Source organism: Impatiens glandulifera, chromosome 7 (genome assembly GCF_907164915.1).
Source record: "Impatiens glandulifera chromosome 7, dImpGla2.1, whole genome shotgun sequence".
Lineage (NCBI taxonomy): Eukaryota > Viridiplantae > Streptophyta > Magnoliopsida > Ericales > Balsaminaceae > Impatiens > Impatiens glandulifera.
In genome coordinates, this window is record NC_061868.1 from 40,336,531 (window position 1) to 40,352,997 (window position 16,467).

The 16,467-nt window shown below is 26.3% G+C and overlaps 1 protein-coding gene across 1 annotated transcript; it reads right to left on the reverse strand.

Moving 5' to 3' along the window:
• Positions 1 to 2,474: 2,474 nt before the first annotated feature.
• Positions 2,475 to 9,283, reverse strand: LOC124910432 (ABC transporter G family member 25-like). The gene is made up of 3 exons (XM_047451073.1): positions 9,144 to 9,283; positions 8,216 to 9,044; positions 2,475 to 3,790 (listed from the first exon to the last, which is right to left on the reverse strand). The coding sequence occupies exons 1-3, from the start codon at positions 9,216 to 9,218 to the stop codon at positions 2,772 to 2,774; spliced, it is 1,923 nt and encodes a 640-aa protein (XP_047307029.1). The 5' UTR covers positions 9,219 to 9,283; the 3' UTR covers positions 2,475 to 2,771.
• Positions 9,284 to 16,467: the final 7,184 nt, after the last annotated feature.

The window sequence follows — 16,467 nt, forward strand, 5'->3', positions numbered from 1 at the left end:
TCTTCCTCTCTCTCTCTCCTTTTTTTGAAAAATAAAATCAAATATATTTTTAGGAAAAAATATCAAATAAAAACTATGTACCATTATTTTTTTTAGTATTATTTGAAAAATGAGATTTCTGAATTTGTTTGGATTTGGAAAATTCATAAAATCTCGTTATGTATACTATATCAAAATTCATAAAGAAAAGTTATTTATACTATCTCAAAAGTCAAACTGCTGTTTGATTATGGTTGGGTATAATGTTTATTTAAATAATTGAATACAGATATTAAAATTGATGTAAAATATTACATTACTAGAAAATTATAAAATCAACTTATTTGAATTATTATACATTCAACCGGTTGAATATACAACCAAATTTAAATTTATTCAAGACATAACAAGTCTGAAGCACTACACATTTCTAAGTAATTTTGGACCTCTCCTTTATAATTTAAGACTACTTATTGGAGGTTAATTATAATTTCGTATTTGTTTTTTTTTTTTTTTAAAAAAAATCACAATTTAAGGCTTTGTATTTGGGCCAATTATGATTTGGACATCTTTTTTCAAAATCTCACAATTTGAGAGATTCTTAATTATGGTCCATTTTGATTTTTTGACATATTCTTTAAAACTTTAAAATTTGAAATTTCTTATTATTGTTAAAATTATAAAAAAAAAAAATGAGAATTTGTCTTTAACAATTTCAAAATGTTAATACAAAACCTTTGAAGTTTCAAATTATAGTTTAAAAGAATGATTTAAAATCACAATTCAAAAAAAGAGAGTGAACATTTATATTAGAATATTTCAAAGATTATTTAAATTATAAATAATATAGTAACTTTGAATTTTTACTATGCGTGTATTACATAGTTGTTTAAAATACACATTTTTAAATTACTTAAAAGATTATATTTATTTTAAGAAGGATTAACATGATCATTAATCGTCATAAACTTCTTTAAATCAATTTTTTTTCATATGTATGCGACATGAAAAATTTGTATAGGGTACTCATCTTAGTACTATTCTCTCAATTATATCTAAATTGGTCATTTGAACTAGAATTAAGTATGTGAATGGTTATTAAGAGATATTTATGTGTATATATAATTAATATTGAGTATTTGAGATCCCCTTTTCTACTCTAGCGGAAATAAAATATGGATTTCACTAGTCTCTGAAGAGGTTCAGGATTCGAGCAATAAGATGTGGATATCCCTAGCCTTCTTGAGAGATCTTAGGTTCGAGCAATAAGATGTGAATATCCTCAACCTTTTTGAGAGGTCCTGAGTTTGAGTCCGTCAGACGACAAATTTCGCACCTGATTAAATGATTAAGTGTGTTTGCAGGTTATATGATTTATGTGCCCATATTTTAAATTCTAAAAAAAAATTAAGTATTTAGGTGATCTCATATTTTTACCATTCTTCAATAATAATAAAAATTAAGAAAATAATTATATTGATATTTTCTTGTAATATATTCATAATATTCACATTTCTCTTTTATTTAAAGTGGTAGAATTTTTTTTGAGAATAATTATTAATTGATATTCCTTATTATAAAATTCAACAATAAAAAAGTTAATTGACATTCCATTGGAATAATCCTTATAATTTTGTAAAAAACGGTAAAAAAATATTATTATTGTATATTTCCTTGGTCAAAATTTACGTAACATTAATAACAAATTTGCATTAGTAAGGATTCTGACAATTTTTTTTACCATTTCATAAGGGATTCTATAAGTATAAATATAACCATAACTTTTTTTTATATATATATTTCAAAATATAAATATAATAAACATAACAATTTAATTTATTAGACTAAGTTGTATTATAAATAATTTTGATTATATATAAATAAATATTATTCTAAACTCCACAAGGTTTGCTTTAGACATCATGGGCTAAGGAGGACCCAGCCCAAAAAGTTTTAAATTCAAAAAACATTCTTTATGACAAATTCAGCCCAATAAGGTATTTTGTTTATTTATAGAGCATAAAATATAAATTATTATTTATATTTGTTTAAGGATTTCACATCCCATTCTTAACATTCATAACCGTCGCATTTTGGTATTCCCTTCTAATTCGAACACTTTTTAAAATCTAACCTCTTTCATATTTTTAGCACTTTTTAAAACCACGAGAATCTGCTAAAAAGATTATCTCAGAGATTAAAACGATGTCTAAATTAAACACAACAAATAAAAAATTATATATATATATATATATATATGACATAAACCATAAATTATAAATCCTATATCTTAAACCATAAATCTTAAACTCTAAACCCTAAAAAATTATATATATGACATTTTATTTTAATATTTAATTTTGACATTTTATTTTAATATTTAATTTTTTCTTTCTACTCCCCGCTTCATGTGCTTTGTTTTTTTCCTCTTTAATTTCTTTCCACTAAGGTTAGTTTATCTTGATATTTTACTTCAAATTTCAAGATAAGTATTAAAATCTGAATATATCAAACTATCAAAACTCAAAAGTAGTATTAACTATTTAAAGATTAGCATTATTAGCATTAATTAATGGATATGCTTATTTCAATCGTTTGATTGATCAATATCATAATATATAAACTTAATTTGTTCATTTACATTTCCATATAAATAGCAGACAATTATATTAATTTCGTCTGCAAATACTTATATCATTATTTTTCATATCCCCATTGATCAAACCAAATCAGTTAGTCAATTATCTCCATCAACCATCAATGAAACCATGAACCTCCAAACCAATCGATCATTAAGCTTTGATTCGCCTCAATGCGACATACGCTATCAACCTATAGCCAACGAACATAACGAGAAGTGCGATTACACTAACCGAATGGGGAATTTGGCCACGCACATCTTCCTCGATAAACTTACAACTAGCCATATCGGTCCCATATCGCGTACAAGCCAATAACGATGAAATCCCCTTCCCCTCTTCATATTGAATATTAACAAGAAGTCTATAGCAATAAAATGTAGTTGAAACATACTTCATCCAACTCAAACAAGCCGGCACCTTATGCACGTAGAAACCTCCCGTCACTACAAATGCGAGCATAGTAACAGTCACAATTGTCGATGCTTGTTTAGCGTCCATTATCATTGCCCCGAGAGCTAATCCTAAACCTTGAGAAACAAGCACATACCCGAGTAAAACAAGCCATGTCAAAACGAAAGCAACCAAATCAGCCTTTAAACCGGCCATCCAATAAGTTATGGAAATGAATATTGTTGGGAGAATTAGTTCCATCGGTAGGTCACCAACTATACGTGCCATGAAGTAAGGCGAGAGCGTGTACATTCCCGAGGCTCGTTCCTTCAAATAGATGGCACGTTCTTGTGGGAAAGCGAAAACAGCGTTGAATGATGGAAGGACTCCCCAAAAGATTGAAATGAAGAAGAGGAGACCTAACCGGTCTTGAATGTCTTTCGAGTCGGAGTGCCACCACATGAAACCGGCTAGGAATGAGGCTGCGAGAACTTGGAAGACTCTTAGGGAGTTGAAGGCTTCATGTTTACGTTCTTTGAGGCTACGCCTTAAGAGGATGTTGAATTGGTTAAACCAAGTGAAAACGTCGTCTATGAAGTTTGTTTTGTTGGATGATCTTGAAATAGTCATAGACCGACTAAGTGTCGTTAGTTTGTTCTCAAGGCATGCGGCTCTAACTTTAGGACCTAGAAGAGTGTTGTATTTCGCTACGAGAGAATGTTTTACGTTTATGAGTTTGTCTCTTTCGGTTGCATTTGCGCCATCGTGAAACCACACATCTACAAAGAATTAAAGAACAAAAATTACATAAATTCACATTAAGAGTAAAATATATTGAATTACAAATAATACAAATATCAATATACCAACCTAGTGACAATTAATTGTACTATAATATTATCAAGAAAGCTCATAGTTTGGCCCTCGAATTTATCATGAATTTCAAAATTCATCCGCTCTAATTACTCAATCTACTTAGAACTAATGATCACTCAAAACTCATGCAATATTTTAGGGTTCAATTGAACTCATTCTCAACCAATTTCTTAAAATTTGGAGATGTATTAGACCTAAAGGGATCATATAGTTTTACCCATCAAAAACCCGAAAATTGAATTAAGTTAAAACTAATCGAAAAACATTAGATAAATGAAACACAATAAAAGTGGATAGTCTCTAAATCAAAATATAAAAAGTCAACTTAGGGATCATCATCTTTCAATATGTCAAATTAATTTTTGTAAACACTTAAATTGGAATAATAAAACCTAGGACTAGGAGTCCTTAATATTTGTATAAATCTCAATAATATCTTATAAATAAAGAAGAAAAAAGAGTAGTTAGTGGTGGGGCTAAGATCCATTTCAAGTTGGTGATGATGATGAAAAGCCAGCACCATCACCATGATCAACAATTTTTCATACCATATATACCCATCAAAGTTCATAATTCATAATTTTAGTGGGAATTAGAAATAAACCAAATTAATAATGGGTCCTAATAATTGTTATCAAAAGTAACCCAACACGTGGTGTTCTTTGGACATACAATTCAATTACAAATACAAAGTCATTCCTATAACATGAATGGAATATGGACAGCACATTTTTAATATATATATATATAAATTAAAAGTAAGTCATTCATCATGTGCAAACCAAAACATGACAAGTGTCTTCTCTTTTTCCTTTATAAGAATAAACATCATAAAAAATTGATGATATTTTCGATTCCCACTAAAAACCCTCCATTTAATCGACCAAATTTCTAAAAACATAATTTCATTTGGGTGAGATATAAGTAAAAGCACTAAAGATGACACTTTTAGCCACTCATCAAAGCCAAAGTAGTGGGCCTAATAATTTTTTTTCAAAGAGGAAAGTAATTAAAGATTTAGGTCTATATAAAGTGAATCACTAAATAATAAAAATTGTCAACCCATGCCACCCACCCCCAAAGTTGGTGTATAATGAACTTAACTATCCTAGTAATCCTTCTCAAAATGAATGATTTCTTGTCGTCTTTTCACTTAAATAATATGTTTTCTTTCTTCATCGGTTCTTACCCGACTTAATATATGTAACTAAATAAGATTATAAATGGTGTGTTACGCAATCGATGTTGTCATCTTCCTTCTTAATCCACTACTATCAATATCATTATGAAAAAAAAGTTTATTTAAGAGTGGAGCCACTATCTTTTTTCTTTTCCTTTTCTAGAGAACATTGTATGACATGGCCTATTTATAAAAAGCAATCTTATAAACCTGATCCATAAAAAAATTGTGGTAAATAGCCAGCTTTTGGTTACTATCTGTCCCAACCCAATCCAATTCAATCAAGACTTTTCTACTCACTTTTATAAAATAAAATTAAATTAAAAACAAAATAAAAGTAGACCCATAGGCCATAACTAAAGAAATGTACCTTTTTCAACTTGAGTGGTATGTTTCAATCAAATTTAAGAAACTTTATATTGTATATAACACATCATTGATGTCACCCCCATTTCATATGGTTCTCTAATGGACTTAGAGGTGATAAATTTAATTAGATTTCGATAAGTTGAATAAGTAAAATGAGATCGAATGAAAGAAAAGAATAGTGAATCTCCGATATTTCCTTCGATTTTTTTTTCATAAAAGGATTCAAGGTAAACCATAGGAAACAAATAAATGGAGCCCAATTAGACTTTAGTAAAAGGATTGGATATTAGACACTCAATGTGTATATATCATGGGATGAATACTTTATAATTTATTATACTCACATTTTAAATTTGTGACTTTAATTTTATCATATGTAGCAATACCAAAAAGAATATATTCTTCATCAATGGTTACCATTTTGAGATAGAATACATGATATATATATATTGTGAATTGCAATAAAATAAAGGTTATTATCTTAGTTTAGTTATAAAATAAGGAAATGTTATAATTTAATATATATGTATATATATAATGAAAAGTGCCTAAGAGAAAACTATTTACTCGATTAGAAAGTGACGCACTTTAGTATTCCACTAGGAAAAAAATAACACAATCCAATCACATTGCACCTTCCTTAACTATATGGAAGCTCCCAATCATGTTTTTTCCCTCTAAATAGTCATGAAAACTCGAACTTATGACATTTAAATTAAGAAATATTATCGATAGCTAACTTTGTCGCCCTCTACTCTATTGTGGAAGACAAGTATGGGGATGACAACAAATCTGGGTAGAGTCCCATCAAATTATATTTAGGGATTTTCTTATGACTATCTATTTAATTAGTATAAGTTGTGACATAAAATCAAAACTAGATATTGAAAATGAAATCATCACCAGATGTGATTTGAAGAAATATCCAAAATTAAGTTAACTTGGGATAAATATTTATAATATTCATATTATAAGAAAAAATATATATTATGTTCATTATTCTGACTAAATAAAATCATAAAAGGCTTAAATGTTGTGCACAAATAACATTAATAAAGAGAACATAAATGTTGTGCACAAATACTATCAAATCTCATTTAAAAACCTTTTATTTTCAACCTAAATTCAAATAGAAAAAAGTATTTAAAATTAATTTTTAAATATTTCAACATGTCAATTTATCAAATTAAAAAAAAGAAATAAATATTTTCAAATGGAGAATTATTAATCCACTTGACAAAGGGAAGCACACCAATTGAGACTAAAATCATTGTATTATGTGAGTTATATATATCATAGAGTACTAACAAATAAATATAAATAAGTATTATTCACCAAAATAGTACCGACAAAAGACTATACTTAAAAAGGCTTCCCTATTTTTTACCATTCAAATAATAATAATATGGGATGAATAGGGACAAATATGAATTAAATAAAAAAACTAACAAAAAAATATATTTATTATAAAATAAATAAAAACATTTAATCAAACCATATATGATTCAATAGTGACAATTGGTACTTGGTGGTGCAAAAGTTGTTGTGCTCTATGTTTAATTCAGTGCACCTTATTTATGATCACTCAACAGTACCACACACTAACAATGTACTTTTTTTAAATAGTTTTTATTTTTATTTATTAATATAAATAATATTTTGAAATATAAGACCTTGTTTGGTTGAAATTATTTTAGGTGATGATTTTAAGGAGATGTAAATATTGTTTGGTAAAAAGACTTAAATGATATTAATATATATAAATAAAATAAAAAATAATAATTAAAAATAAAACGTATTTTAATATTTTGGTTAATGAATTGATTAATTTGACGAATAAAATAGAAGGTGAAATGTTTGATTTTTTCTTTGTTATTTGAATAACTCAAAATCGAACCATTTTTAATTTCAAATTGAAATTGAGATATTTATTTAGACCTTGATTTTGATATTTTATACAAAAGCTTATTTTTTATATATTAAAATTTACCTCTTATTATTTTAAAATTATTGAACTATTTTTATTTGTGTATATCATTTAAAATATAGTTTAAAAAAATTATGTTCGTTTTTAAGAAAAATGAAGATATGACTTTAACCATATAGTTGCACTCTCTTTCCATTTTATAAAAAACCTATTTTTTTTTTAAAAAAAAAATAGTTATTCAAATAATCTAAATCTCTTCAATAAAATTGTTTTGTTTTTCCAAATTATTATAAAATAACTGAAATTTTGATTTGTCTTATTTTTATTTATAGATCTAACTAAAACTTGTGAATCATCCTATAATTCAATTAAATACATAAATAATTATTCTATAAAAAAAATGTTATTTAATATTTAATTGATTGAATTGTTATAATATTTTTTTATTTATAAAAATAAAATTATGTTAATTATTTCATTCTTATTAATAAAGTAATATAATTTAATTAGTTCTCAATCTAATTGGTAAAGAAGGGATCAACTAACCTAAGAGATTAGTAAAAGAAAAATAAAACTAAATACTTATTTAATTTTTATTTGGTTGAATTATTATAATATTTTTTATTTAAAATTAATATAAATAAATTAAAATTACTTTAATATTTTATTTATTTCATAAATTAAAAGTAAAAAAGATATGGAGATGACATGACTCCACCCCTTATCAATTACCCATATTAAAATATCAAACATGATTCCTTCTAATTTTATAATTAACCGAAAGTGAAAACTATAAAACATAAATAAATTTAAAAAAAGAAAAAAAGAGAGAGAGAGTAGAAAATGACTAACCGTTAGCAAGATCAAGTAAGAAGTCGGCGGGATTCATAGGAAAAGACGGCGAGAATCCCAATGAATCGAAATAACCCATAGCTTCATTTCCTTTTCCAAAATAAATACACCTTCCTTCACAAATAACCATTACCATTTCGAACATCTGATAAACCCTACTCGACGGTTGATGAACCGACATTACAACCGACCTACCTTTTCCGTTAACCGCCGCCTTTGCCAACGCCGACACTAACCTATACGCCGCCGTAGAATCCAATCCCGATGTCGGTTCATCTAATAATAACAAACCAGGATTCACAATCATTTCCTGTCCAATACTTACTCTTTTCCTTTCACCGCCTGAAATCCCTCTAACGAATGCGTTCCCTATTATTGTGTTCTCGCATTTAGACAAACCCAACTCCGACATGACCGTTTCTGCCGTTAGGATTTTGTCTGTTTTTGATAGGTGAGTTGGTAGACGGAGGAGTGAAGTGAAGACTAGGGTTTCTTTAACGGTTAGATGTGGGAAAAGTATGTCGTCTTGAGGGACGAATCCGGTGCGGCGGAGGGTATGTTTGGATGGTTTTTGACCGTTGATTAGGATTGATCCGGTTAAGGAGTTACCGTTTAGTCTACCGGCTAAGGCGTTTAGTAAAGTTGATTTACCACTTCCTGATGGACCTAATATGGCTAGAATTTGACCTGGGTTTACCATTCCTGTCACGCCGTTTAAGATTGTTTTTTCTGTTGTTGTCGCCGGCGACGATCCGGTGCCGGAGGATATGAGACATGATTGGACTGTTGTTGATTCATCGAGTTTGATTTTGTATGTAACGTCTATGAACTGTGGAGAATCAAAAATATAACAAGTTAGGGTAAGTTTGATTCGATTATTATATCGTTTTTAAAAGAAAATTGAGTTTAAACGTAAAATATGATTAACCTGAAGAGTGACTGGGAGACAGTTTGATGAAAGAGGTGGCGGAGAAACGTCGTCGGATTTGTTTAACGATAGCATTATTAATTATTTAGATTTGTATGTTTTTCTTTGATGTGTGTTATTATAGAGAGAGAAGAAGAATCATATATTAGTGAGAGAGGAGAAGTGGAACTATTTATTTGGGTTTAAGAGAGCTAATGGTTTGACACGTCATTCCGACACGTGGCTCCTACAATGGGACCATGCACGTTATATAATAATAATAATTAATTATATACAAATATGGTAAAATTTTACGTAAAACTCATCGAAACCAAGATTTAAGGGTTTTCAAATTAGTAATAAATTTTAAAAATTCTTTATAATAAAATAAGGAAAAAACTTAAGATTCAACATTATCTTATTTAGTGAAAAAAAAAGATAAATAAGAATTTGAGAAATGATCACTAACACAATTAAAACACAATTAAATGGTATAAGTAAAAGACTATTTATCAAAAAATTAACAGTATTATTCAGATTACAAAATGAGATGACAAATTTGATTTAACTAAATAAACTTTTGTACTAAACAAAACACAATACCAACTCAAATCTAAGTAATTAAAAAAATTTCCCTACAATATACAAAAATAAAAATATAAAATATGTATTAGGCCGTAAATAAAATAACTTTACAACTTCTCAATCATTTTTTATTTGATAAATAGAGAGAAGTATACTAGTTGTATAGTACTAAAGGCATGATTATTAGATTTATTTATAAATAGTTTAAATAAAATTAATGTTATTTAAATTTAATTAATTTAAAATTATTTTTAATTTATAAAAATTAAGTTTAATTTAAAATTAAATATTAACATACATTTTAAAATTCATTAAATATCTAAAGTTAAAAAAAAAATCTATAATTTAAAATATTTTAAATAAATATAAATTTCTTTTAAGTGAGAATCAAGTAAATTTCACCCTTCAGCTGCTTGTTAGTTACTATAGATCAATTTGTATCATACATTTTTCTCTTATCTAAATTAATGTTAGACGTGCTTTACACTATTACCGACTTCTTATTTATTACCGTGAATTTTTTACCACAATTTTGATAAACCAACCACCAATCATACAATTCACATATCATATCGTGACCTCACACACTTTTAAGTACTTATTATCTATCATTAAATTAATCATCATTCTCAATCGAGCTCTCATATATATCATGACCTCACATTTTTCACATTACTCTTATCACACTCGACAAACCAACCACCAATCTCAATCGACATCTAGTATCGTGAGCTCATACATTTTCACATTTCGGTCAATCAAAATTTCAATCATATTATTTTTAACTATTGATATACATGTTATTATCGGACTCTTATCCCAACAAATCTCACCATTCATCTCATGATTTTTACCCTTATCGCGACCTCTTTTACCACCAATCGACCTCTTATCTTGTGACTCACACTTTTTTATATTCTTCTTTTATCCATTCGAAAAATCACTTATAAATCTTAATCAACATTTAATCTTGTAACCTCACACACTTTTACAATTAATCAACATCTCATTCATATATTTTAACCACTAATATCTCATTTATTACCATCATCTTTTATATTATCGCGATCTCTTTTTTTACCCCCACTTTGGTAAACCAACCACCAAATCTCAATCGTCGTCTCATCTCGTGATCTCACACTTTCACACATATCATCGTCAAACCAATCTTTCAAGACCTCTCATCTTGTGACTCACACTTTTTCATATGCCTCTTTGACCCATCGACAAATAACTTACCAATCACAACTGACCTCTAATCTCGTGACCTCACACATTTTTACATTTCGATCAATCAACATCTCATTCATATATTTTAACCACTAATATCTCATTTGTTACCAAACTCTTAAATTATTCCCCACTTCTAGCAAACCAACCACCAAATCTCAATCGACATATCATCTTATTACCTTACACACACTTTCACATACCTCGTATCCCTTGTCAAACCAAACATCAATCTCCCCAATCGAGATTCACACTTTTTCATATGCCTATTTATCTCCTAGGAAAACCACTCATCAATCCTAATTTAGACCTTTAATCTCGTGACCACACACACGTTTATACTTCGGTCAATCAAACATCTAATTTATATATTTTTAACCATCGATATCTCCTTTTATTATTGGCTTCTTATCCTGAAAAATAAATCACAAATCCCTACCTCGCATTTCATCATATTTATTTTTATTGTGACTTCTCTTACCCCATTTAACAAATCAACAACCAATCTCACAATCGACCACTTCGGTCAATCAACATCTAATTCACATATTTTTAACCATTAAAATCTAATTTGTTAAGAAGACCACTTATATTTAACCTTATTTTGGCAAACTAACCACCAAATCTCAATTGATATTTCATCTCTATGAGCTCACACACTTTCACACACCTCTTATCTTCTCGGCAAACCACCCATCAATCTTAGTCGACCTCTTATGACTCACACTTTTTCATATATCTCTTTACCCCATTGACAAACAACACACCAATCTTAGACGACCTCTTTTACCTCCACTTCAACAAATCAATAACCCATATCAATTGATCACACACCTCTTATACCTCGCCAAACCAACCAATAACCCCTCAAATAACTATCATCTTGTGACTCACACTTTTTCATATGTCTCTTTACCCCTCGGTTGACAAATCACCCACCACCTAACCTACATCTCGTGATCTCACACTTTCAAGTGCTCGTCAAACCAACCAATAAATTAGACATCACACTTTCACATGTCTCTTATCTCTTGTGTAAAAGTTATGTCACTATATATTATACTCAAAAATGCATTTTTTAAAATCGATCTCTCAAATATTGGTCTTAAACATGAAATATGAACACCTTAACTGATAGACCATTTGAGATTATTCAATAATTTTGTAATTTTGTGTATGTATATATATTTTGTATTTAATATTTATTATCAATTAGTACTAATTGATATTTTGTGACTCACACTTTTTCATATGTCTATTTATTAAGTTCGATACATACATATAACATTTTTATTTTATTTTTAATTAATCGTACATTTCAAATTTAGGGGTGGGTCAACCCCCGACCCGACTTAAGTATTCATTTACTCTCACATATATATCCAAATTAACCATAACTCTCGACTTGACAAACCAAACAAATTCAAATTAAGAATTATATATATTAAAAAGTTGAACTTATAAGATTAGAAATTTCACACATTCATCAATTTGATGTTGAGTTTAAAATATAAAGTCTTATTAGTTTAATTGTTAACTGTTACACTTGTTTTTGTTATGTTGCAAGTTCAAAACATATATATAGCATTTTTAATTTTATTTTTTAACCGTTTCAAATTTATTGGCGAGTCAACCTACTATCCACCAAGTATTCATTACTCTTATATATTTATATATATATATATATATATATATATATATATATATATATATATATATATATATATATATATATATATATTACCCAAATTGACCACAACTCTTTTATCCGACAAATCAAACAACTTCAAATTAAGCTTTAAATAAATAATAGCATTTTTTTTTTTGAATTGAGTTCATATCAAATTTAATTCGTATTGAATTATTGTTATTTAAATATTTTTTCTTACTAAATTATGTTTCACAAACATATATTGTCTTGATAAAACAATTGAACAAACTAAAATAATAATAAAAAAGCAATGGCAGGTTAAATGTTTCATCGCCTTGAATCTCTTTTAAAATACAAAACTATTTTTCTGTTCATTATTTGGTTGGAATGGAAATAGAGAACATTTAATAACTAGATCGTCGGTAAGATATATTTACACTAACATCCCTCTTCTAACCTAGTGGCGGAATTGTAAAGGATTATTAATCCCTCTCTCTCGGTGTCGATAGTGGCAATAAGAGGTGGATTTTAATCCTAAGTTCTTGAGGTGGATTCTAATTCTAAGTTCTTGAGTTCAAGCCCGTCAGACGGTAAAAGTTTTACATTTGGTTAAGTGTGTTTGTGGGACTACATAATTACTTCGTTGTCTATTTTATTTTTATTTTTACTTACACTACCATTATCACACGATCTTAATTATTTATCTCTCTTAGAAAATTCTCATTTTTCATGTAATATTTCTATTTTTGTTTTTTAACTATACTTTCTTTTTCATAGAACATTTAAAAAAAAATCATGTGGTCTAAAACAATCCTTACGGCAACTAGCTTGGCACGATAAACAAATTTAATAGGACGGCTGGCTAGTCTCTTTAAGTGATTACTATAATATCAAAATATCTTTTATTGTCTCTCACATTAGGCTTTGTTTGGATTCGTTTATTCAATTAATTATTTAAAAAATAATTATTGACGGTAATTTTAATAAGGATGGTGGTGATAATTTTTAGTAAAATAAATTTAAAAAATATATATGGATATATAATGATAAAATAGAAAATAATAATTTAAAATTTAAAACATTTTAATATTTTTGATAATAAATTGAATAATATGATGAAAATTTAAAAATACTATAATATTTTTGAGTTATGATTATTTAAATAATTTATATCGATCAAGACCTTAATTTCAAGTCAAGCATTACAAATAATAAACAACTATAAAATACTCAAATTCAAGATTATAAAAGAATTGGACAATTTGAGATTAAAAACGATATTTAAAGATGTTGAATATAATTTTCAAGTAAAGTATACTTGTTAGTGTTGTAAATCCTTCAAAATAAGGAGGTAGATAATAAAGCATATCCTTAAATGGGTTGATGCAAAATAAAAATTTATTAATTTATAGTGAAATATTGTTTACATTGATTCATTTATATAATAAATATATGAAGTTGAAAAATTTTAAAATGTCCGGAATTTTGAATTTTCGGGTCGAGAGTTGTGGTTAATTTAAATATATATGTGAGGGGAAATTGATACTTGAGTCGGACAATGGGTTTACCCGCCCATAAACTTAAAATAATTAAAATTAAAAATGTTATATGCATGTTTCAAACTTATAACCTAACAAAATAAGTACAACACTTTAACCAAGTGTGATCGGGATGTGGTTTGTCAAGGGATAATAGATCGATAACAATTGAAATTAGTTCAAAAAATATGAATCAAATATTTGATTGACTAAAATGAAAGTGTAAGTTCACGAGATGAGAGGTTTATTAGGAAAAAATATGTGAGATGTGAGAAGATATGTTGTTTTATCGAAATGAATGTAATAAGAGTTTTATTTTTTATTTTAATGTATTATTCCTGATTTATTAAAAAAATTTTAAACAATAAATATATATTATTATAATTATTTTTATTAAATTTATTTTGTTTATATTTTTTTAATATATGTGTATCACACCAAAAATTTTCTAGTTAAAAAATAATGTAAAAAAATTGTAACCAGTTCAAAAGTGTTATAATAACTGAAAAAATAACAAAATATGGAGGTAATAAATAATCGCGTTGAATTTTCATTTATTAAACTATTAATTAAAGTCTTACAAGGACCATAATGCCTTGACCCTAAAATATTGTATGTGTCTGGAGTAGTTTGGAGTAGTTTGTACGTTTGATAAGATTCAACTGTTTGATAAGATTCAACTTATTTTATCGATAATTTTAAGCAAGTTTGATTTAGTTTATATAAGCATCACTTATTTATTTTTTATATTTATAATATTATTTAATAACTAATATTATATGTACATATATTAATTTTAAATTAAAATAAATTATTTAAATTAAAAAATAATATATTAAAAATAATTATTTTAATTTTTTATTAATATATAATTTTAAATATATATTTAATATAAATATGATATAAGAAGATATCTATACAAATGTTTTTATTATGATTTATTTATATTTTATGTTTTAAATAAAAATTTTAACATATAAAGCAAAGTTATATATTATAAAATATTTTTGCAGTGATTTAAAAAATAATAATATTTTATAAACAAATAATATTATTTATATATATTATCAAACTATCAATAATTTAAATTTTACTATTTCTATTTTTATTATATATATAATAAATTTATTATGTAATCTTATGTGCTTAAAAAAAATTACAAATAAATATATATATATTTAAATTTATATTTTATTATTATTATATTATTACACCATAAATACAACAATATCATTCCCTATACTTTTCTATCAATATTTTCCATTTTAATAATACAATAATGATATTAACCGATAATATGTGCATGAAAAAAATATTTTATTATGGTTAGTCGTATGTGTCGAGAAAATGTTGAATCGACAACTCAATTACTTTTGCATTGTCGAGGGTGACTATTATTTAAAGTCTTTTGTGGAGTATTACTGAGATTCATTGAGTGATGCCCGAGTCTTTAGGTAGTTGCTGAGAAGTTTGAATTGATTCAGTTGATACAGCATACTTACATATTTGGGTTATCATCCAAATTATTATTTGGTAGATTATCTTATTGGAGAGAAATCATCGAACTTTCAACAATCGTGGTCGTTTAATTCGTATCATTCATAATATTATTATTATGTGATGCTTTCTAAGATTCGTTTAGGAAAGTTAGTAGAATCTGTTGAAAAAATAATCATTCTTCTCGAAAATTTACGAGTTGATAATTTATTAAATACTATTTTTTCTTATTTTTTTTATCCGTTAATTATATGTAATTTTTTTTTTTTGTGTTTATAATTTTTTTACTTTTAAATTTTAATATACATGAATCTTTTAAAAAATATATATATTATAATAATATTATTTATATACATTATTATCTATCTTACCAAATGTGTGGATTTGACACAATTTTTTTTTGGTATCTCTATATCATCTAACTTATAATCTCAAGTAAACTTATAATTTTAATGTTTTTTTCTCAATCGTCACTTTTTATATTTAAACATCTATACCTCTTTTTCTTCCTTTTTAATACACAAAAACACTAGAATGATAAATTTAAATATAAATTTACATATCTTCATCTTATTTTTATTTCAAATAATATAATATTATTATTTTATTTTTAAAATGATTAATTATATTTTTTTTAGATAACATGTAAATAAAATATTAACAAACAAAACAAAATCTAAAAAAATTAATACTAAACATATTTTTAGATGCAATTTTTTTAATTTAATTTAATAATTTTTAAACATACTCTTTTGTTTAATAAAGAGTTTTTTATTTATTTATTTTAATAAAAATTTAAAATTATATATTAATCAAAACTTATAAAAATTAATATATTCATATA

Excerpts from the sequence above, each read along its gene's own strand:
- LOC124910432 (XM_047451073.1), bottom strand. The coding sequence starts at position 9,218 with ATGCTATCGTTAAACAAATCCGACGACGTTTCTCCGCCACCTCTTTCA. Across the intron at positions 9,045-9,143 it reads GTCTCCCAGTCACTCTTCAG|TTCATAGACGTTACATACAA; the intron begins GTTAATCATATT and ends GATTCTCCACAG. Across the intron at positions 3,791-8,215 it reads CTTACTTGATCTTGCTAACG|ATGTGTGGTTTCACGATGGC; the intron begins GTTAGTCATTTT and ends AATTCTTTGTAG.